A 22,999-nucleotide genomic window follows, 5' to 3' on the forward strand; every position below is an offset into this window, starting at 1 on the left:
ACTGCATGTTCCCAGCTGTGTCTTGAGGAAGGTGAGGAGGTCTGCCATCCAGGCAGAGCAAGGGAACTTGCTCAGAATAGACCCCCTCTGCAGCTCTGGACCCCCTAACCATGCTTGGGGAAGCACTTCCCTGGGGTTAGCACACAACAAGCTGGCTGGTCCATCACAGGCCCAGCACACCTGTGAGGTTGTGTGCACAGCGCTGTGTGCCTGTGCCTTTTCTCTGGTGGGAGCCCACAGCTTTCTTCGGCTTTTCCTGACTTCCCCACCCTCCCAAAAGAGCAAAGAGCACCAACTTAGGAAAGAGGAAGGGACCTCTTCTGACCTTCATTGGCAGGATTTGATCTGAGAGAGGAGAGATAGGACACTCGAAGGCTTCACGTGACCTTGGATCCAGGTTTCCATAGAAGCCTCCCTGTGGATGCCTTCTCACATCTCAGGGCTGTTTCCAGCCCCGTCACCTTCACTGTGGCACAGAACACAATGTCATACACACAACGGGCACTCTGTAAATACTGTTGAGCAATCATGGGCTCTAACAAGACTGCTGCCAAGAATAATGGAAGGGTTATGTCACAGTTCGCATAATAAAATGTGACATACAGACCCTGGTATCACATGGCCAGCGTGGCCATTGTTATGTGGCCTGTGGTTGGCTAGCTCACTATGGCTCCCACACCTTTCTCCTCCCTAATCTCATTTCACCCAACCTGTCCCTTCTTATATTGGTGTCATTTTGTTTTTCTCTTCCTGGTACTGAAGGCATTTACTAGACTTCCTCCTGCTGGTTTGGTGTCCTTTGCAGCCTTGGTTCAGATAATTATCTTCCAGTTAAAGGAGGCTCCTAGGCTCCCTGTGGTGGGGTCAGGCTCTGACACACATGGACCTCTCTGCCCTGTCACTCTGCACAACTGCTGTTCTGCTGGATATTTTAGTGGTCGGCCTATGGGAAAATCCTCTGTCCCAGAGCCATGATGGCTGTACAGCTGTAGGCTATTTTTCACAATTGCCAAGTTTCTAGGAAAGCCCCATCACAGGATCACCTGGCGTCTGGGCTTCCTGCCTACTCTTGTCCTCCTTGTGCCCTCAGTGGCCCCACAGTGCCAGATTTACCCTGTCCTGACTGGCCTAGCCCTTGCTTCTTCTGCTTCATACAGCCACTGCCCGCTTTGGGCTTCTATAACCCTGTATGTTTACTTCTACAACTACATTTACCATCTTGTATTATGATTGCCTTTAATTTACTGTCCCCCCTACCAGCAAGGGCTTCCTCTTTACAGCACAGTGCCTGGTATATATCAAGTCCATTAATTCACTCAACAAACATTTACTGAGCATCTGTCACGTACAAGGCATTGTTCTAAGCACTTGGGATACACCAGTGAACAAAACAGACCAGAAGTGCCCATCCTCATGGAGCTTACATTCTAGTATGGAAAACAAACACAAAATAAATGAGTAAATTATACAGTTAGAAAGTGATAAGCACTATATAAAAAGCAGAGCAGGGTATGTGGGAGTAGGAATGCTCAATAAATTCATGTTAAATTGAATTTAATTATGACATGGCTAAGTGGACATAGGTTGGGAATTCTTCTCTTCCCTGATTCAGTTCTGATCAATGAAGCCCAAGCCCTTGACAGTTTTTGTACTCTGCACTATAAGTACATTTAGTTGATTCCTCTAACCAAAATATAGTGACCCCAGAAAAATATTAATAGATTTGCAAAGAATATATTGGGATGTAAAGATTCTAACCAGTGACCAGGTAGGTCACTTGTGATTTTTTTTAGTTCACGGCACACAAAGAACATATTTTTCCAGCACACTTAAAACATGGGTGAGGTCTCCCAGAGCCTGAGGGGCCCTGAGGGCTGAGGGTGGCCCTATCCCAGCACACCTGGACCTCACCTGAGACACCTGGCAGTAATCAGCAAACTTCAGCCTGCTTTAGAATCACCTGAGTGATTAACATGCAGAGTTATGAGGCTCATCGGGTTCTTGGGGAGGGGCCCAGGAATCTGCACTGTTTGCAACTCTCCTGATAGTTCTGGTGTTGTTGGTCTCTGGACCCCACTCTGAGGTGCACTGCTGTTCGCTATAGCAAAGGTGTGTGGTAAATCACAATATTTGCTATGTCCTTATATTTGAAGTTGGGAGCTATGGAGAAAATTATGTAAATCAGGGAGTTCTGAGACCTTCACATGCATCAGACTCACCTGGAGGCTCGAGAATACATGGGTTGTTGGGCCCAGCCACAGAGTTTCAGGAGGGGGCCCAAGTATGTACATTTCAAAAAAGTTCCAGCTGATACTGGTGCTGCTGGTCCACAGGACCCCACTCAGAGAACCACTGATGTAACTCATTCAAGAAGCTTGTGTACTTAGGAATTTGGATTCCTGTAAGCCGTCTTTGTCCGCAAAGACAAAGATGGAGTTCAGTTTTGGAAAATAGGACTAAACCCTTTAATCTAGTCAGAAAGCATAAAAAGAAATAGATTTGAGAAACTTAATCAGAATAAATTTTCTGTTTGATAAAAATGCTGCTCTGTGACCTGCCATCATCTCACATCTACCCACTAACCTGTGGTGTGCTGGTAAATGTTTGACAACCAGTTGTTAGGGACCCAGTGTAGAAGGGGACTGATCTGTATCATTTACCCATTTCTGTCCACCATGGCCAATTTCAAGCCCATCGTGAAGTCACTGAACATGGAGTTGGGAGGAGATGCACATGGCTCTCCCATGTGCATAGGAGCCATCTCTGTACATCATTGCTTCCAACTACTCTAGGGCTTTGCAGCTCCTCATGGAGTGTCTCCTTAGCCAGTTAGTTACAGGTCACAGTTTCCAGGTTCAGGACCATTTCCATCTAGGTTGTGGTTACAGTCACAGGAGCCTTCTCTGAATACATAAACCAACATGACCATCTTTCCTTCCCATGGCCTGCAGTGTTTATGAAGCCCTGGAGTTTCACCTCTAAATTCTGGGCCCAGCTCAGGTCCAGGTGGCAAGCCACTTAGGAATATCTCCTTCTCCCACATCCTTGAAGGTTCCAGTTCTCCTGTTCTAGCAGTAAGAGCTGAGGCACTTCTGACAGTAATCTCAGGGTGCAATGGAAGATTTAATGCCACATAAACCCAAGTGAGCTAAAACATCCCTTGTTGAAGAAATTATTTTTTGAGGCTACCTACCTTCTTAGACAACACTGAATAGAAAACATTGGGGAAAGTTTTCTCTTCCGGAAAATAAAACAAAGGTCTCTGACAGTTCAGGTCAAGGTCATGGGAACTGTTCTGAATATAGATGATGCCGGAATAGCAATGGATTCCCGATCCATGCAGACAAAAACCAAATTCAATCCCATTTGTCTCCTCCAGATTCTCTCCACTCCCCTCTCTACTTGCCTCCTCACTTTGACTCAGTACTGCTTTCTCTCTTTCCTAACTTTCCTTCATCTTTCCAGATGCAGGACGCTATGGGCTATGAGTTACCCTGGGTGTATTTTGTCAGTCTGGTCATCTTTGGATCCTTTTTCGTTCTAAATCTGGTTCTCGGTGTGTTGAGCGGGTAAGCTGACCATTTCTATGTCCTCTTTACAATGCAGCCGAGCAAGGTCCCAGGTTCCACTCCATCCATTGCCAACATCCTCAGGGATGGGATCCTAAGAGGCCCAGGAAAACCAGGGGAAAAAGTCTCCATTCAACCACAAATTCTGACCCATTGGCTGGCAGGCTGTTTGGCCTCTGATTTGCACCTGGAGGATCGGGGTCCCAGCGTTGCGTGGGTCAGTGTCTGGAGCCGGCGATGGGCTCTGGGCCGTGCTCAGCTGCTGCGTGTGCCTCACTAACTATCATTCCGTTCTTCCAGGTCAATGATGCCGTAGGAAGGGACTGGCCCTGGATCTATTTTGTTACACTTATCATCATAGGGTCATTTTTTGTACTTAACTTGGTTCTCGGTGTCCTTAGCGGGTAAGCAGGACCAAGGAAAAAGGTCTTGATTTTTCCGTTTATTTTATTTATTCTTTCTGCTATTCCTGGCTTTATTCTTTTTCTGGCTCTGATGAACCTGGGATAAAGGGCCACCTCAGGAGCCTTGAAGTGAATGTCCTTGGCCTGGCTGGGCAGAGGGTCAAACATGCAAGGCTTAATCCACTGGTTTGGGCTTCACCAAGAGATACTGAGGCCCGCCTGTCTCCTGCCAGCTCATCCAAGCCCCTCCCTCCATTAGGCAGCTGCTCAGGTAGGCAGGATGCTTCTTGCACCTGAGGAGTAGCATGGTGAGACCATGGAGTGGGAAGGTTTTGGCAGCTGGAATTGGGAAAATTCGTAGACTGTGTGCTTTCAATATATGCAGCAACCTTGCAGATAAGTACTTGCCTGACCTCCCAAGCCAGTCACAGTTTGTGTGGCAGGCTCACAGTGAAGATTCAGAAAGCCTTTATTCATGTTGAACCAGAGTTTGACTTAATATATATAAGAAATACAGACTAAAACTATCATTCTCTTTGTCTCTAATTCATACACTGAGCAGTCTCTGTTTGGTCTCCTCTACTTTTCTGAATGGAAAGGGCACTTAACTGTTTAAAGCCCTAGTTTATGTGAGGATAGGGGCAATGCAATAAACTTTCCTTTCAATTTATCTACTTGACTACAAGTATAAAGTCTACCTAATTTTTGCCTTTGCTCAGATGAAGTTATAAACCAGTAGAAGCAGCAGATGTGCAGGGCGTAGAGGAGCCCTGGGGATGGCCACCTTTATACCGTGGGGTGCATTGGATATTTACTTAGCCCACTTTCTTCTTCACCATACCAGCCAGGCCAAGGCCTAATACCTAAATGCTCCTGGTGACCTGCTCCTGGGTGACACTCTTTGCTGCCTTTGCTACAAGGTCGGGGGGAGAGGGTGGGTGGCAATCTATTTCTGCTCTGCTCAAGACGGGTCAGCTGCTTTGAATAGCCCTTCCTGGATCTCCGGGGACATTAATGCTGGGAGAAAGTTCAGCTTAAGGAGTAAGATTGATCTTCATTTTTAGTCAGTAATAAACTGAGAATAGCAATCCCCCCTCCTGCCATAGCCTAATGCTGTGGAGGAGCATCAAGTTTAGTCTTTGGAATTGTGTGAAGGACTCTGCTTCCATCTTCATTCTTTCCCATGGTGGGTGGGCTGCTAGAGACTTTGATGACATCATGCCTCTTACCAAGGTAAGACCACACAGGAAACGAGTGTCTTCCATCAGGATGACATAAGCCCCTGATTAGTTGCCTGGAGGGTGGAAGAGTTTTCATATTTGTGTTCCAACATGAGAAAATGTCCCTGTGAATCAACAAGGAAAGCGTTGAAAAAAATCAACCTCATCACCCCCACTCAAGACAGAAATTTGGATATCCCAGCTCTGCACTTGCTGGTTGTATAATGTTGGGCAACACTCACCTTTTTAAACTTTGGTTACCCATCTGAAAAAATGAAGATAATAATACTAACTTATAGGTTGCTGTAATGATAGAATGAGATCATTTATGTAAAATACTTAGCATATAGTAAGTGCTCAGTAATGATGCTGTTATTACAATGATTATTATTTACTTGATGCCTATCATAACTAGAATTATTGAATAAAATCATCATATATTAGAACTACTCCAACCCTCCTTTTAAAGATGAAGGAAGTAAGCCCAGAGGTGTTAAGTGACTTGTACGATGTCATTTTGCAGGTAAATATCAGAACAGGCTCCCATCTTCCCATCACTGCCCATTAGATGTATGTTGAATGAGCTTGAACTATAACACAAGTGAGAGCTCTGAACTTTTAGAAAATGTCCTAACGATTCCATTTTCTTCCCCTAGAGAGCAGAAACAAATCTAAGTAAGTGGTATTCCCCCTGCTTCCAGAATCTGATGTGAGAGAGAGGACTAGACTATGAAGGCCCCTCCTCAAGCAGAGTATCTGCCCCAGTAATTCTTGGCCCCACCAGAAGAGTTATCTTCCTGGTGGTATTAAAGCAGAGACATCCAATGACAGCAGCTGCTGATGTAAAAGTAAAGTCATTTTGAAGACCATGTCTTGGCCTAACTCAGTCCCAATGAGAGAGAGTGTGTAACAACACCAAGCCCAAAGCCTGGCATGTAGTAATGCTCAAAACGTTAGTGGACTCTGAACAGGAACACTAAGACTTTCAGACATATGCCCCCGTGAGTCCTCGAGTCCGTATATTGGTCTCCTGGAGACTTTCCTAAGCACCTGATTCCTGACCCATTCCCAGAGTGGCAGCTGGCTCCTAATAGCTCCAGAATTGTTGACAGAACATTTCCCAAGACTTCCTGGGAACACCCTCTGCCCAGATGAAGAAGTGTGTGTGGGTAAACATCTTCCTTTCCTGATTTGGGGAACCCTCTCCTAATCTGTCAAGAGGGCTGGCCACTCTGAATGGGCTGCCCTGAGTCCTTGAAGTGACAAAACCTGGATTCAAGCTCCTATTGGCTGACTACATGGTGGCAGCACTTTTGGTTTCGAATCAGCATCTTGATTAGTCAGACAACAATATAATAGTCACCACAAGAATATAGCAAAACACCCACTTATTCATCAGTCAGACTCCTGAGTAAGCCAACCTTCCAGAAGCATTCAAAAATGTCTCAGAGCCCCCATGAAATTCACTTTCAAAGTAATAACATTAACAGTAACCAGTATCCTCTACATCAGATTCTGTGTTCAAAGCTTTAGGGGGATAAGCTCATTTAATGCTCACAACAACCCTGCAAGCTAGGTGCTATTCATTTCTCCATGTTATAGAGAAGAAAATTGAGGTTTCAATGAAGAAACTACCTCAGGTGAAAAATGGAGGATCCAGGATTAAACCCAAGCAGTGTGAACTCATAACCTCTATTCCTAACCTCCATGTTATACTGACCCCCAACCCATGTGGCTGGTTAATCCCACATTCTGAAATTACAGTCAAAAAGTGGGGAGGTGAAGAGCAGAAGCTGCCATAAGGAAGGATGAGAGGAGCAGGCAGCAGCAGTGGTTCATGGCAGGCTTCTAGAAACAGCCAGTGGGACCAGAAAGAGTCCCAGGAGGAAACCGCAGAGCCACCACTGGAAGGCTGCAGTAGGGCAGGGCCATTTAGTATGGGGGCTGGCAGCCCTGCTAATCCTAATAGTCCTTGAGAGAGAACAGAGCCCCCAACTCAACAGCACTGCAGGCTTGGAGCATTCTGGGGCTGGGGGTATGAAACCTATAGCCATCAATTAAGGATAATATTATTTTGCAGCCCAGCACAGTAACTCAGCCTCATAAATTATATCCTTCAGTCACCAAGAAAACGTTAAATTGTGCTCATAGCATTATGCTCATGAAGGTAATGAAGATGACACTGCATAACACTTCCATTTAGAACGTGGAAATTAGAAATTTTGGTCATTAGAAGATGCTTTAAGCATTCTTTATGTGGAACACTCACATATCCAGAACACTGTATTCCTGACAATGCCAGATACAGTCAGTGTAAACAATATATATCTTGTGGATTTTTTCAAAGTGCTTTCATGTTCATTATCTATTGATCTTCACAAGCCACGAGACTAGTATTAGTAAAGATATGAATCAGGTTATATTTGCTTTCCCCTCTAGAAAACTCAGGCTCTGGCCCATCGGAATTAAAACAGTGACGATGAGATTCTCAAAGTTGTGCTTGGAGCTGTAACCAGGTGAAAGTCCCTGGACTCTGGAATCCAGTTACTTTTTGTTTTTAAGTGATTGCAAACTGAGGGCTTCAGACATATGCCTTCAGTTGACAAGGGGCCCAAGATGTCTTAGATGAGTAGGCATCCCACTGGGAGATGAGCATGTCTCTCTTCCCCAAAAGCAAAGGGCCTGATGGGTAGGCATTTTACAACTGGTAAACATGCTGGACCATGACACCACAGTTAAGACACAATACCCAGGTCCAGAGGGAAGCAAGAGAAAGGCCAGGACATACATGCCTTGTGAGTGGAAGCAGGAGAGACAGCAACATATATAGTCAATTCTCATTACTCTAGGAAGTCACCACAGACACTGAATTAGTGAATAGTGAACCATTGCTCTTAGGAGAAATATAGAGTTATGATCAATGCATAACCCTGTATTATATGTGTTTCTGTTTAAATACAGTTTATTTAAAATACATTTTTGATTTATTAACACTGAACTCACAGCCAGTGACACTGTAACTCATGCCTGAATGAAGCACATTTAACACACATATTTTCTCTGTGAGGCACATCACAACCTTCTTGCACTGAGGAACACTAGACAGCACTTCGGCACTATGTTTAGGGGCCATTTTAAACAGAAAAATCACCAACAAAAGCACAAAAATGCAAAAACATGGCACTAAATAGACCATAAAAAGGATGTTTGTTTACAATCTAAAAGCTGAAACAAGAAGGCAGAGCATCACATCACCTGACCTCAGCTGGAAACGTGACTCCAGTTTTGCCATTCTGCAAATTTCTGCGGATGACTTCAAAGTCACACAAGTTATTGATTTAGGGGTTACAAATAAATTTTAGCAAGTAGGCAAATTACAAGTATGGAATCTGAATAATGAGGACCGACTGTATTGATTATCAGAAGGCCTAGAGCCCCAACTGTCTGTAGTGGTTGGATTTTCCACATGCATCTCCTTTTGCATGCTTTACATTACTGAGTACTGGCCCCCAGCTCTCCACTCCACCCCTCATTTTTTATGTTGGCCATTGCTGGCAAGAGATGTCCTGCCTTATGACAAATCCCACAGCTGTGACTGATTGTCTAGCCGGCTCCGGTCCCTGGGCCCGGCACAGCCCGTCAGGTGGAGGTTTCATGTCTTCATTAGCTCAGTCCCTCAGAACAGGTGCATGGCTGGCATCCAGGCAAGAAGATGGAGAGAGCTAGGCATTGCCACCCAGAAAATCTCTTACTGCAGTAGGGTCTGGAGAGGGAAACCTGGCTCGCCTTCCATCCGACCATGGTCTGGTTGTAACTTATGCTCCCTGGGAGCCAAGGGGAGCCACAGGGCTTCAGATCTGCCTCTACCACTTTTCCATCCCCTTTACACCCTCAACACACCTCAGTTTCCTTTTCTCCCAGTGAGTGTTTATTTTGGGTCCCCAGAGGTCTTGGGGTATGGATGATAAGCTTTCATTCCATGGGGTAGATGGTATAACAGTACTGTGTCAGTTGTCCCTACTCCAGTTTGATCCCAATCCTATTCTCCCAACTCCAGAAGAGGGATGGGTAGTTGTCTTATAATTACAACTTAAACCTTCTGCAAAAGATTCCAAAAGAGTTATTCAGTCACCTTACAACCCAAACCCACTCCACAATCAAGGAATGGAGAATGCACATGTGTGTGGGCAGAAAGCAAGTCAAGAGAGGGGGCCTTGAAGTGCAGTTTTGGAGTTGATTCACATGGAGAGGGAACTGCTATATAAAGCGACTATCTACAGAGAGCAAGCCTATGGCCCAGGGGCAGTGTGACCAGGTATACAGGTTTGGGGGCAGGTGGGCTGGCATCTTTTTATGCCCATCCCCAATAGCAAAAGGAGAGAGGGGCAAAGCAGAGCAAGGCTTCCAGCTTCACTGCAAGCTGTCAATCTGGCCCCTTTTCCCTGGCATTAAATATCCTAGGAAGGAAATGAAAGTACCTGCCAGTTGGCAAGAAGCCTGAGAAAGAGCAAGTTCAATCCAATTAGAATTGGATTCAATCAAATTTAAGAAGAAAACTCCATCCAAACCAGAGCATCATTAAGGCAGCAATTGAAGAGAACTCGTTATCTTGAGAGCCCCTACATCTCCCAATTAAAAAGTTCCCTAGACCACTCCCAGCCCCAACCCCACTATCGCTAAAATCTGTGCTCTCCTAAGCAGCACTAGCAAATACTATACAGTGGGATAGTAAGAGAGCCACCCTACATCACAGTGGATTCAGGAGCCTGTGGTTTGTCCCCCTGTGGTTTATTGGTGTGTCCTTCCTTCCAAGGTGCCTTTCCTGTAGAGGGATTGGCTTGTGCAAGAAATTCCTTCAGGATGGCTTTTGCAGCCTTCTTCCCTGAACTACACCTTTACTGGTGAGAGAAGGAGAAATCATGCCTTGAAAATTAATCAAGATGCCCAATGCATGTCACACACACACACACACCCCGCTGAGGGCTCCATTTCCCACAGACTGAATATCAAATACAGAAATACTCCTATATACTATTTGGGAAGAAAAGGCACAGACTTGCTTTGAGAATTGAGAACTAGCCTTCTTGATTATTGCCTTCTGCTGCCATCCCCCTCATTGTTTAGAAAGTGAATTTGAAGCCAGGAAGAAAATAAGAACAGAACCATAGGAGATAGAAAACAAAATAGCCATTCTGTCAGAAATTTTTCAATAGGCCCTTCTTCCAACAAACCCCAATTCAATTCCAGTTTCTACTCATTATTACTTTAAGGTGAATGCATCATTTAACTTTATATTATCTTGATTTTTATGTATTTTTCCATTCTGATTAGATTTCTTTTTTAACCAAAAGGGCAGCCCTAGGACATTTTCTTGTGTTTGGAATCCTCATTTGTCTCCATTTGGGAAGAACTTTCTCTAGATTAGAAACCTTTCCAGGCAACTAAGAGTGGTGGGATGAGCCCTAGTCATGAGGATGGAGTTAGAGAAAATTAAATCCCTTGGGTCTTAACTCAGTGTTGTACTGGTAAATATTTAACAGTTGGCTCTTTTATTTATTTATTTTTTTTTGAGGAGGGGGGAGCCCTGGTTTATAACATTTTCCAACTTCCATGGTATAAATATTCCTACCATGGCCAATTTCAAGCCACCAAGGAGACACCTCTGAATCCAGAGTTGATAAGATGCACAGGTGGCTCTCGGGAGCCACTGCGGGTGAGCAGGCTGCAGCACACTGCTGCTCCTAACACCTTTTGTCACCCAGAGGCTCTTTAGATTTTTCAGCTGCCACCCAGTACTGAGGGAAATGAAAATGCATGTACCATACTGTTGTGAAAGTTTTTTAGTTAGTGTTCTGAAGGAGTTTCCAGGTCATTGGAGAACAGTTGTTATCGAAGGAAAAGCCTGTGATCATGATCCAGGAAAAAAAGAAATGGATTTTATCCTTCTCCTTCAGTGACTCCTTCCATTTATGTGAGAGTAAAGACAAAACTTGGGATGAATAGAGAAAGCTGTCTGTGGAAGTAGGGGCATGGGGGCGGCTTCCTAGTGCATAGCAATTAATACTTTTGTTCCGTCTTGTCTCCATCATTCCTTCATGCTGACCTGCTCCCTCCTTCCTTATGCTCCCCTGCCCTGTCCACTCCACTCTCTCTCACCAGAGAGTTTTCTAAAGAGAGAGAGAAGGCCAAGGCTCGGGGAGATTTCCAAAAGCTGAGAGAGAAGCAGCAGCTGGAAGAGGATCTGAAAGGCTACCTGGACTGGATCACCCAAGCAGAAGACATCGACCCTGAGAACGAGGATGAAGGCATGGATGAGGAGAAACCCCGAAACAGTAAGCAGCCATCCTCTGTCTTGGGCTGGGTTCTAGGAGAGGGAGGAAACAGTGGGGAGGACAGCAAAAACCTTTTACCACCAACCTTTCTTTACAGTTTGTCCTCCTGGAGCAACATTTGTCTCATTGATTGCAATCATTCGCTACTCATAGAAATTAGTCACAGATGTGAAATACTTGCTGTTGATCTATATTCCTTTTAGAATCTTTGATCTTAAGGACAGTTGAGATTTTGCTAAGGTGGACTCTATTTTTAAATCAGACATCCTCCTCTGGGTTCCACCTCTTTGGTCAGAGGGGCAGGCTTCCTATTCTAGGCTTGTTCGAAAGGAACAATTTCCACCAAGCAGCCACCTGGAAATCCAGATTCTCACCCCCTTTGCAGCAGACTTCAAGTGCCATCGCACTTTCTCACAGGAAAAGGAGCCAAAGGTTTCTCTTATGGAGGTGAGATGAAAGGATCTGGGGAAGGACTAAATGGGGAGATTGAGGAAGACCAGAAGCATGTGACAGAATACGATTAGGTTACAGAAGCTGAGCCCGATCCCTTCTTCTGGGGTTGCATGGAGCAGATTGTTGGACAGGCTATTGCTGGGATAAAATTGAGAGTGATAGATGGTAGTGACTTGCAAGAACAGGAAAGATGATGAATCATGGAAATTCAGGATCTCATCAGATAAGCCAGTGATTCTTAGAGTGTGGTCACTGGACCAACAGCACCAGCATCATCTGGGAACTTGCTAGAAATACAAATTCTGGGCAGCGCTTCAGATCTACTGACTTGGGAACTGTGGGGCGTACCCCAGCAATCGGTTTGAACGAGGCCACAGGTGATTGTGATGCAGAGTAAATTTGAGAACCACTGGGTTCTAACTACTCTCTCTGTTTCATTTGGCCTTGATCTCTGTGACTCCGCTGCACTCTTTCCTTCTCTTTCTATGTTCAATCTTTCCCTTTCATTTTACATGCTTGAATAGGTGCATTTCTGTCCTCAAGCAGCCTAACTTAAAAATGTGTTCCTAATTATTGAGCATCTAGAGTAGTCAGGAACCAAACAGGTTAAATGGCCAACCAAGATGGTTGCTGTATGGAGTCAGGCAGGTCAGGGCAGGAAGCCAGAAACATTCTCTGAGCAGAGAAGGAGATGACGGGACCCACTGAGGCTCAGGGACACTGAGAGAAAGCAGGATGTCATTATTGAGCAAATGCTTCTCCCCTTAAGGAAGCCAGGAAGGCCACAGGACTGTCAGGAGAGCTGACCCAGAGAAAATTACGGTCTTCCCATCAGTTTTTAAATCTCCGTGTATGTAGGCGTGTGTGTACATATAGGACCTAGCACATATATGTAAATACAGTGAGTCTAATGTCTGGGCCTTGTGAGTAGGCGTTAGTTATGTCCATGTGTTCCAACTCCCCAGCTGATCTCTGTGTGTTTCTTCTCATTAGTTTCTGAATTCTAACTGGGAATCTAGAGGAGGCACAGGTGGAGGAAGAAGACAGCCGGCGATGTTAACAGAGAACAGAATCTCTGCTCCCTCGTTACAGAGGCTGATATAATCCATCTATCAACTGCTCCCTTTCTGATAATTCTGCTTAAGGTGCAGATACAAAATTAAAACACACAAACAACAAGGGACTGGCAACACCATAATTTAATAACCTAAGGAGGCCTTCACAGTCTGTTAAGGTATTTTGCAAGTTGGAAGACCAGGCCTTCAGTGGATTATAGCAATGAGCAATGATGCCACTGAGGGTCTTTCTGGAAAAGTGCTTGACAGAATCTATTATATTATGGATGAAACTGTGGAGTAGTTGATTAGTTTTGTGGCACTGAGTGGTATGGTTAATAAATAAGTTAGCCTGTGAGCCACAGAGAAACTTACCTCTGAAACACAGGAACTGGCGTCTTGGCTCCGCCTACCCCCTTAAGTCAGGACGGAGCCCCTAGGTCATGATTAATGCCGATGAGCAGGTTTCTTAACACGTTATTTAAAATGTGCGGCATCCACTACTTGCTTAGCAGTCAGTTGCCATCCACAGACACACATAGCTATTCTGTTCTCTGCCTAAAGCCAGAGCTTCCAAGAAATGCACTGCTTCCTTGTCCTGCCCATTAAATGAATAAATTCCAAGGAGTTCCCAGTATGGAGAATTCTTTGCTGCTGGAGCATATCACACAGAGCAGACCCATCTACCCACATTTCCAGCCAAACTTTGGGAAGAGCATGATGAGCTGCCTACCCCAGTGGACAGAACCTCTGCCAAGATTTTCATAAGCCCAAATATGGATAAAATCAGACTCTAGAGACTGTTGTTCCTTCCACCTATACTTTCCTGCTGGCTGGAGGAGCTTTGGTGTTTGCTTCTTGTCCTCAGCAAGCCTTGTCCTAGGAGACTAGGATGGGAGCCTGCCTCCTTCAGTTGTGCTAATGGTGGTAGAACAGTTCTAGGGAGATGGGGCAAGGGAATGAGTATATAAAAAAGCAAGATATATAGTAAACTAGACATGTGTAATGAAATGAATGTGAGAGACTTAGTAATGGAACCAGGAAATGAGCCCAAAGGACTGTGTCTATTGGGGAAGTCCAGTTAAAAGCAGTTGTTGTGATTAAATTATTAGGGAATTGATGACCTAATAAATTTGCAGAAAATGCAAGTTTATGGCTCAGAAACTGTATTCTTGTCTTCAGAACTTCATAGTTTGCCCTTTGAAACAAATACAAGAGGAGAAATGCTGCTATAAATTACATATGTTTCAATTAAAGTAGTATCTTAGCCTTTGAAATTGCTAAAACATAGGTCCCCAACCTTTTTGGCACCAGGGACCGGTGCTCCTATGAGAATCTAATGCCTGATGATCTGAGGTGGAGCTGAGGCAGCGATGCTAGTGCTGGGGAGCAGCTGCAAATACAGATGAATCTTTGCTTGCTCACCGCTCACCTCCTGCTGTGCAGCCCGGTTCCTGACAGGTCATGGACCGGTACCAGTCCGCAGCCTGAGGATCGGGTACCCCTGAATTAGAGTGAATGATGTGGCCAGTAAATTATATACAATTATATATTGCAGTTCATCCATTCTTCCACTCACCCATCCACCAATTACAGGTCTGCTCTGTGCCAGACTCTGTGCTGCAAATACAGCAATGAGCAAAGTAGTCAAAAATCTCTACCCTCATGGAACTTATCTTCTCGTGGGGAGGCAGACAGAAAATTAAATAGCAGGTCAGAAAGTGATAAGTACCACAAAGAAAGATGAAACAGTGAAAAGGGGACAGAAGTGTTGAGAGATTATAATTTAGATGAGGTGATCAGGAAATAACTCACTGAGAAGATGACATTTGAATAAAGACTTGAAGGCAATAAGGACATGAACCATATAAATATTTGGGAAAAGAGCATTCTGGGAACAGCCCATGGAAAGGCCTCAAGGAAGGAGCATGGTTGACATATTTGAGGAACAGAGAGGAGGCTAATGTGATTGGAGATGAGTGAATGAAAGGGAGACAGGTAGGCCATGAGGTCCAAGGTAACCAGGAAGAAGATAGTTAAAATCACTGTAAGAACTTGGACTTTTACTAGGAGTGAGCTAAGAAGCCACTGGAGGTTTTGAGCTAAGCAGTGACATAACTTGACAGATGTTTAACAGGAGCCCCCTGGCTGGCCTCATGTGAAATGGAATGGAGGTGGGCAAGGGCAAAGCAGGGAGCCTGGGAGAAGGCTCCTGCTTCAAGATATGGTGGCACCTTGTCCTGGTGACAATGAGGCTGATACAGTCAGGCTCCATCATTTTTTGATGTATCAGATATAGAATGTGAAAGAGAGATGTCAGGCAGATTGCAAAGCGATTGTGCCAAACAGCAGTAAGAGTGGAATCCTCGTTTACTGGTATAAAGACTGAGAGGAATTGGTGTCAGGCAGGAATATCAGGAACACCTTCTTGGACCTGTATGTTTGAAATGCCTATGTGATATCCAAATGCAGATGGTGAGTAGGCAATTCGGAATTCATCTGAGTCCAGGGGAGAGGTCTGGAACAGAATTGTAATTTGAGAAGTCAACAACGTATAGGAGGTATTTAAACCTGTTTGTCTGGATGAGATCACTTAGGGAGTAGTATAGACAGAAGTTAGATGAAGTCTAATAACATGGGCAAGTGAAGTTTGGAGGCAGGGTTGATGATAAAGAACCAGCAGAGGAGGCTTAGAAAGGTATGGCAGAGAGACTGGAGGAAAGGCAAAGAAGGGGGCAGTGCTGCTGAGAAGGCAAGGTGAGCACAGGGAACTCATCATCAGGCTTAGCAAAGTGGCATCATTGGCACCTTGAAAAAAGCTGCTTGGTGCAATGGTGGCAGCCAAAACGTGAGGGCAGAGTCTTGTTCCATGAGTGTCTTAAGTCTGGAGATGTCTCACGATAGCATCAAGCATTGCTCTGACCTCCTGTTGTTGACACAGCCTAGCTGACAGCCATCTGAGAGTCTCCAGAAAGGGGAGAGGAGGCACATAATCCAGCCTTCCTGGGGCCCTAATGGGTCAGTGTCTAGAGCCCAGCCCTTCATTATATCCCCATCTGCAATTGGTTACAGATGGATTTGGGCGGGGCGGGGGGGTGGAGAAGAACATGATACTCAAGGGCCATTTCAGGGCTCAAAAGACAGAAGAGAGGCAAGGAAGGGGCAGGCTTGTTCCGTGCTGCCCTTTGTGCTGCTTCCAGAGGAGGTGGCCACTTGGGTCTTGGCCTTCAAACCCCTCTCCTCTACGGTAAAAGACTAGGGTAATGTCGAGGCCTTTCCCCTCCTTACGAGCAGCAGCAAGCATCCCTTCTGAAGCCACCAATCACATAACAATCACTGCTGCACACAGGTCTTTGTCATCAGTAGAGATGCCCTGTTTTAAGACACAAGGCCCACTTTCTGGCTCAAATGTCGAGTCTGATGGAAGGCCAGGCATTAGAGGGAGAAGACACAAAGAGATAAAAGTGGGAATTTCTTCTTTCTTTCTCTTCCCAGAGATCAAAAATTTCATTTATTAAACATCTATCTATATAGAAATCTCTCATGTCATTAAGACAGTTTAAATGCAGTTCCAGCCCTCTAAAGCTTGGAGTCGAAGACAGACATGTATGTGGATGAGCATATGAAAGACAGACGGTGGAACCAAAACACTGAATTTCCACATAGATAAGCAGGATTAAATATTTACACCAGCAGTATTCAGTTATGTGACGCGGGAGCCATTTTTGCGATCATCATTAACGACATCGCCACATGACTGCTGCCTGCCCTGCAGAGTCAGGGATAGTGCACATTTGAAATCGAGAAAGTCGATGGCTTATAAGAGCCGCCCTTGAAAGGGCCCCATGCGGCTTAAGAGCAGTAATCTGAATATCACTGACTTACATTATATATGTGTCAAGGGCATGTGCATTATTATTTGAGCTTTTTTCTTGACGTTTTAATCAGTAGAGTTTTTACCTGGGACTTAGCTCATGGCCATGGGTTGCACATCTAGATTTCTGTGACAGAATCCCACCAAGCATATGGCTCGGATGGCATGAGAAGAAACACTAACAGTTGTTTTCGCCTTGACTCCTTTCTTACTTTGCATCCCTGAGTTATCACATGTTACAGGGCCTTCCTGACCTTGTGCCACTCGGTGAGAGCAGACACCTCTTGCACACCCCAGATATCTCTCTTGTCCCTCCCATTAACTTCCAGCTGGTGCTAATCAGAGCCCTAAAACTGTAGTGCTAGAAAATGCTGCAGCGATCAGGCGAAGTAACTAGTGCCCAAGACAGGGAACAACTCATCAGGACTAATTATTAGAGATGTTAGGATAAACTCAGGTCCCCCGAGTCCCCACACAGGACACTCCACCATACCATGGTGATCCTCAAAGAAGCTCCTCAGAGGCCTCCAGACAGAAGCAATCCCCACCTCACCCTCTGCATTCCCATGACACTTAGAGCGTGTCCCCCTCTTTGCATGTCTTCTAGGCTACAATATGAGGGTCATAGCCAACTGCCTTTGATTCATCTCTGTGTCCTTACTGCTGACACAGCCCATGTCTTGGGAATATTATCACACATATAAGTCAGATGACTACAAGAGTTTGTAAGTGCATGTCCACGAACAAGTTTTGGCAAAGCACCTTCCTCCTTACCCTGAGCCAATGGAACAGGGAAGCCTGGACCATCACTGGACTTGAGTGGGCACCTCATCCTGTCAGTTCAGAAGTAACTTCTTCTCAGAGTGCTTTCATAAACACATCTGCTGTCCAATGGCTCTCAATCATTCCCTACTCTTGGAAAGTGCCATTTAAAAACAACAGGCAAATGGGCATGGAACCCAGGTAAGCAAGGACAACAGCAAGGGTAGGGAAATGGCACTGCCATGGGAAGGTGTTGGGAGCTCTGGAGAAATAAGAGGATGCCATGCCTTGCACACAGTGGTGATTAGTAGGGGTTGATACCTCTGGATGGAGCCCATGGGATCTGATATTGTGTACAGTACCTCCTTGTGGGATCAGGTCAGAACAGGAACCCTGGCGGGGCTACTTCCTTGGGTAGCACATCTGCCTTTGGAATACAATCTGGCTTCTATACTGTCTGGCCCAATAAGTTTGTAGATGCCATTGTCCAGCCCATGGAGCAGTGGAAGAGCTATCTGAGGCCATCGAATGTACAGCGAGAGGTAGGTGTGCCAACCTGGTCTCAGTAAGCTGCCACACATTTCTTAAAGCAAAACCAGCAGTAGGTAAATTTTTCTGACTTCGAGCTGTCAAGAAGCTGTTACACGCTTCTCACTGAATGACAGCTCTATGCTTCTGGAGAAGTGGAGAGGGGAAAGCCACATAGCATATTGACAGGAGACATTCATGGCCTGCCCACAACCAGCATTAGGTCAGCATAAAGGTACCTGCCTGGTCTGTTGAGTCGAAGGTTAACAAAGGCCTGTTCCAGTTCAGAAAGCACTTATGCCCACCTTCCCCACCCACACCTCCCACTCAGTGAGGCTCCCAGTTCACAGCACCCACTCAGGACAGAGGGAAGCTCTGCTTCATGCCTGCAGAGCCCAGAGCTACAAGGTCATGAAGCAAAACAAGGCAGGCAGGCTGCAGACACTGGCACACACTGGCTATGTCTTTAGGGGGGTATCCCAGGCCAAAAACTCATTATCACAACAAGCTCCAGAATACAAACGATTATATTTATGGTGAGGAATATGGTCAATAACAGCTGAGAAAGGTACCAGAAGAGGGATTCTTACACCCTTTTTTAGATATCTGCCTTCGTCTTGGTTCATCTTTTACTGCATAATATCTGTGGTGAGAACGGAGCCAGCAAAGAGGGAACCCATGTAGCAGCGAGGATGTGAGCCAGTACTGTGCTGGGCAACACTATGGTTTCTGAGAGACACAGAGTGATCTGTGGAGCCACCAGACCACTCCTGCGGTGTGAAAAGGACAAGTGAACAGTGTTTGGGGATCACTGGCCAACCAACTGCCCAGTATGGACACAACCAAGAGGCTCAGCTCTTGACATCCTGAGCAAGGCTGGGAGTCCTCTGGGGTGCAGCCAGGAAGGCTCACTTCTCCAGTGCCTGGAGGAGAGCACCCTCTGCCTTCCAGCTGGGGTCTCAGCCCAAACCAGTGTCTTCCCAGCCCTCCTCTCCCTTCGGGAGCCTCAGCATCTTCCCAGTTTCCAGGCAAGAAATCTCTCTTCTTCCCTCTGTCTCTTCCCTCTTTCCTCTTCTGTGATCCCTCCATGGTTATCAACTCCTACATTCAATCAATTGTCAGGTCTTATCAGTTGACTCCTGGAAAGTCCCTCTTGCCTTCTCCCTCCTCCCCTCTCCTCCTCTGTTCCTTGCCTGCCCTGCTCCCCAGTGCTACTTCCACATACCCTGCACAATGTAGACAAATTTGTATTTCTAGAGTGACATGTCATTCCCTTGCACAAAAGCTTTAGCTATTTCTCCATAGCTGACATCTTCTCTCTGTATCACAAGCATCTCTCATCTGTCCCAGCCAATAGCTTGAACCATATCACTCACTGCTTTCTTCCACAGCAAAACCAGACTACTACTGCTGTCTGGATAGGCCTGCTACTTTCTCATTTCTGGACCTTTGTTCATTTCACTTCCCCTTTCCTAGAACACCCTTTCCCTTCTCTGCCCAGCCTGCCAGCCCAGTCAGAGAGCACATCTCCATTAACACCCTTCCAGACCCTCACTCTCAGGACAGGCACCGTCAGCACTCTGGACCTTCCGCCTGCCTCAGTACAGGTGGGGTTGGCCCAGCCCTCTTGTCATGTAGAAAGCCCTTGGGAGGCAGAGAATATGCTTTACCAATGTTTTATTCACTCTCTCAGTCAGCATCCAGGACAGTGATTTATATTTAATAGACTTCTCCCCTCCAAATAATATTGAAGAATTGAATCCTCTTAGACTCAAGTGAATTAAAGTTTTATATCTAAATTCTTACCTATTTGGCCAAATACCCTTTGTCTAGTCTTCCTCATACTCATGGTAGGCCCTCAGAGAGTGTATTGTCATTGACACTGTGGGTAGAAATGATTTAAAAGTTTAAAAAGTGGGCCTAAAAGAACAACTGGAAGGAATTATAATTATAGATCCCTTAAAAGAAAAAGCTGGATGGTCAATGGAGCAAGGGGTGAGATCTTCATCACTCTTGCATTCTCTCCTTGAAGGGGAACCATTGTTCCATAGCTTGTGTGGAATCACATTTTGGATTCTGAGGTTGGACAGTAGACACGTATCAGCCTTCTGGCCTAGAGGACAGAGGCAGGACAGGGGCTCAGGCAGGAGAGGGAACATATCTTTTCCTTGCATGCAAGAGAGAGAAGACATAAATGATCTCATTTAATCCTCCCTAAGATCATCTCAGGTGGGTACTAATATTCCCATTTTGTAGAAGAACAGAAGCTCAGAGAAGTTAATTTGTTCATGTCATACAGCTCATATGTTGTACCTAAACTCAGGTAGGTAGGCCTTGGGTCCAGTTCTGCTGACTGTGTACCACACTCCTCAGTGCCACAATCCCACCTTCAGTAATGTTGTGGCTGTGTCTTCCTCCTCCAACCAGAGAGGACCTGGAAGAGGGTTCCTCTGACCCCCAGCCAGAGTAGTGTCTTCATCTTTGTTACAGCATTTTTCACCCTCAGTCTAATATGCAAAACAGGGTGGAAGGAGGGAAGGAAAAGAGAGGCAGGAAAATCTAATCTTAAATGTTAGCATAAAAGACATGAGTTTGATTTTTTTTAACAAGGGGAGAGAGAAGATAAGTTTTATGATTATAAGAACTATGTTCAAAGCATGAAATCAAGTTATGGCATTATCTTGCCCAAGCAGACAAAAAGGTTAACAGACCAAAAGCCTCCACTGGGAATGGTTTAAGAGATGGTCTTGCTTGGAAGGAGGCATATCAGCCATAAGACTTACCAGAGGTTTTTTTTCAGTCCAGGGCTCCTTTTGAACTGGATTAGAGGAGGGTGTTGGTCAACTGGAGTGCTCAGGAACGGGATATTCTAGCTCACCGACCATCTACTTCCCTGCCTCAGCAAATACACCGTGAGGAATGTGCCATCATCTGCCTTTATGACACACGGTTGTGCAGGGCTATGGGGCCATCGCCTCTGAGCCTCTGATACCCTTAGGAGCCTCGGCAATATGGGAGCTTGGAGGGGGGTCTCTGGCTAGGGACAGCCTCACAGGAAGCGATTGGTGTGTGGTGTCTTTGGAGAAGTGCTGTCACCTACCTGAATCTCAAACCCTTTGACAAATGGGTCTGCCCATTCAGCCTCACCCAGGGTAAGCACCCAATAAAGGGCCAATTTAATTTTAATTTAGTGCTTTGCAAACTGATTGACATACCTGGGAGCTGAGATCAGGTCAGCAGAAGGATTGAAGGGGAGATGGACCATCCTAACTGTCCCTTTGACCCATTTCCTCACATAATGTAACCGGTGCTTCGCCTCTCAAAAGAGCCACCCATGATACGGTTGCCCTTGGCTCCCACCACCCACCCCTCCCCCACTTCCACATAAACACTGGGAGATAAAACCCCGTGTCACAGCAAGATACATTATCTGTCAGAAGGCTGTTAGTGGAGGAAAGAGAATGACAGCTCCTGCCTCTGTCATTGCTTGCTGATGTGGAAAATTATCATATGGTAATGGAGAGAGATTAGCCACATACTGTATTTCTATCATGGAGGCACGTGGCATGGGGCGGGGGGGCAGTACAAGAAGCACAGAAACTGGGATCCCTGGCCATAGAATAGTAGACAGTTTTGGGGAGATCTGGAGTCACACACATTCCAGACTATCCTCTTGGTTTGACAGACAATTGTACATTCACTCAACACATATTAAATACCAACTGGGCACCCAGAATACCAAGATAAATAACACAGCCTGTGTTCTAAGGGGACTTACAGCCTAATTAAGGAGACAGATGCACAAATAAACAGGTTATAGCAATGAGTTGAAGCTCAGTCACTTGATTGAGTCTCAGTCACTTCTTACAGTAAACATTATTTCTGCTCCACGGTTCACTGTTGGTTCAGTGTTGGTAGGAAGGGAAGGTCACCTCCACAGTCTTCAGGGACAAGGGCTCCTTCCCTCCACTCTCTGGGCCACAGAGGTCTCCCTGGATCCCTGGATCTGGCCAGCAGAAGAGGGAAGGGAAATGGAGTGTGGAGGGGTATGTAGGAGGGTTTGGAGGCCAGGCCTGGGAGTGTGGCCATGGCTCTTGTCCACATTCCATTCGCCAGAAAACAGTTAGCAGCTCCTCTTAGCTCCCTGGGCACTGGGAAATATGGTTCAACTGAGAGCCCAGGGCATATAAAATTAGGTCGAGTAGACATATAACAGTGTCTCTGCTACCCTCTGATTGGTAGCAATTTATAGCCTAAAAGAATGAGAAAGGACTTTGTCAGCTGAGGGAGCTACCTATGTAAAGTGTAGAAGCAAATAATAGGAGGAGGAGGAAGAGAAAGGAGAGGAGGAAGGACAGAGGAAGGGGAGGAAAGAAAAGGTTTCTTTTAGGATGCACAGGGGAGAAACCAAAGATCAAGCCAGAAAGGAAGACTGAGGCCTGGTCGCAAAGGGCTTCAGGTGTGGACTTGATCCTCTAGATGAGGAGGAGCCACCAAAGAGATTTAAACAGAGGTACAAGTTCACTGTCACAAGGTCACTGATTGTGTCCCTGATTGTAGACAATGGGTTGGAGGAAGGGAGAAGCTGGAAGCAGGGAGATCAGTCATTTCAAAGGCTGACACAGCCTGAAATGAGAGTCATAGGAATGAATGCATTGGAAAGAGGGCCTTCCACTGGCCTCCTGCATCCACTAGGACAAAGTCCCGGGGCTGGCAGACCCATGCGTCTTCGGGATAAATAGCTCATGCTTCTCCAGACTTAGTGACCTGTCCCTCCTGAGGACTCCTCCTGGGAGCTGATT

The 22,999-nt window shown here is 45.7% G+C and overlaps 1 protein-coding gene across 3 annotated transcripts in view; it reads left to right on the plus strand.

Moving 5' to 3' along the window:
• Positions 1–22,999, plus strand: part of CACNA1C (calcium voltage-gated channel subunit alpha1 C) — a 611,706-nt gene that overhangs the window by 429,916 nt on the left and 158,791 nt on the right. For 2 of the 3 annotated variants that reach the window (XM_039869218.1, XM_039869219.1), the window contains exons 8-9: positions 3,870–3,973; positions 11,353–11,525. In XM_039869218.1, coding sequence (XP_039725152.1) covers positions 3,870–3,973; positions 11,353–11,525 — 277 coding nt within the window. Of the gene's footprint in view, positions 1–3,606; positions 3,787–3,869; positions 3,974–11,352; positions 11,526–22,999 lie in introns of all 3 variants that reach the window. The other variant, XM_039869216.1, reaches the window with a different exon arrangement.

This window comes from Pteropus medius, unplaced genomic scaffold, assembly GCF_902729225.1.
Source record: "Pteropus medius unplaced genomic scaffold, Ma_sr-lr_union100, whole genome shotgun sequence".
In the NCBI taxonomy this organism is placed as follows: domain Eukaryota; kingdom Metazoa; phylum Chordata; class Mammalia; order Chiroptera; family Pteropodidae; genus Pteropus; species Pteropus medius.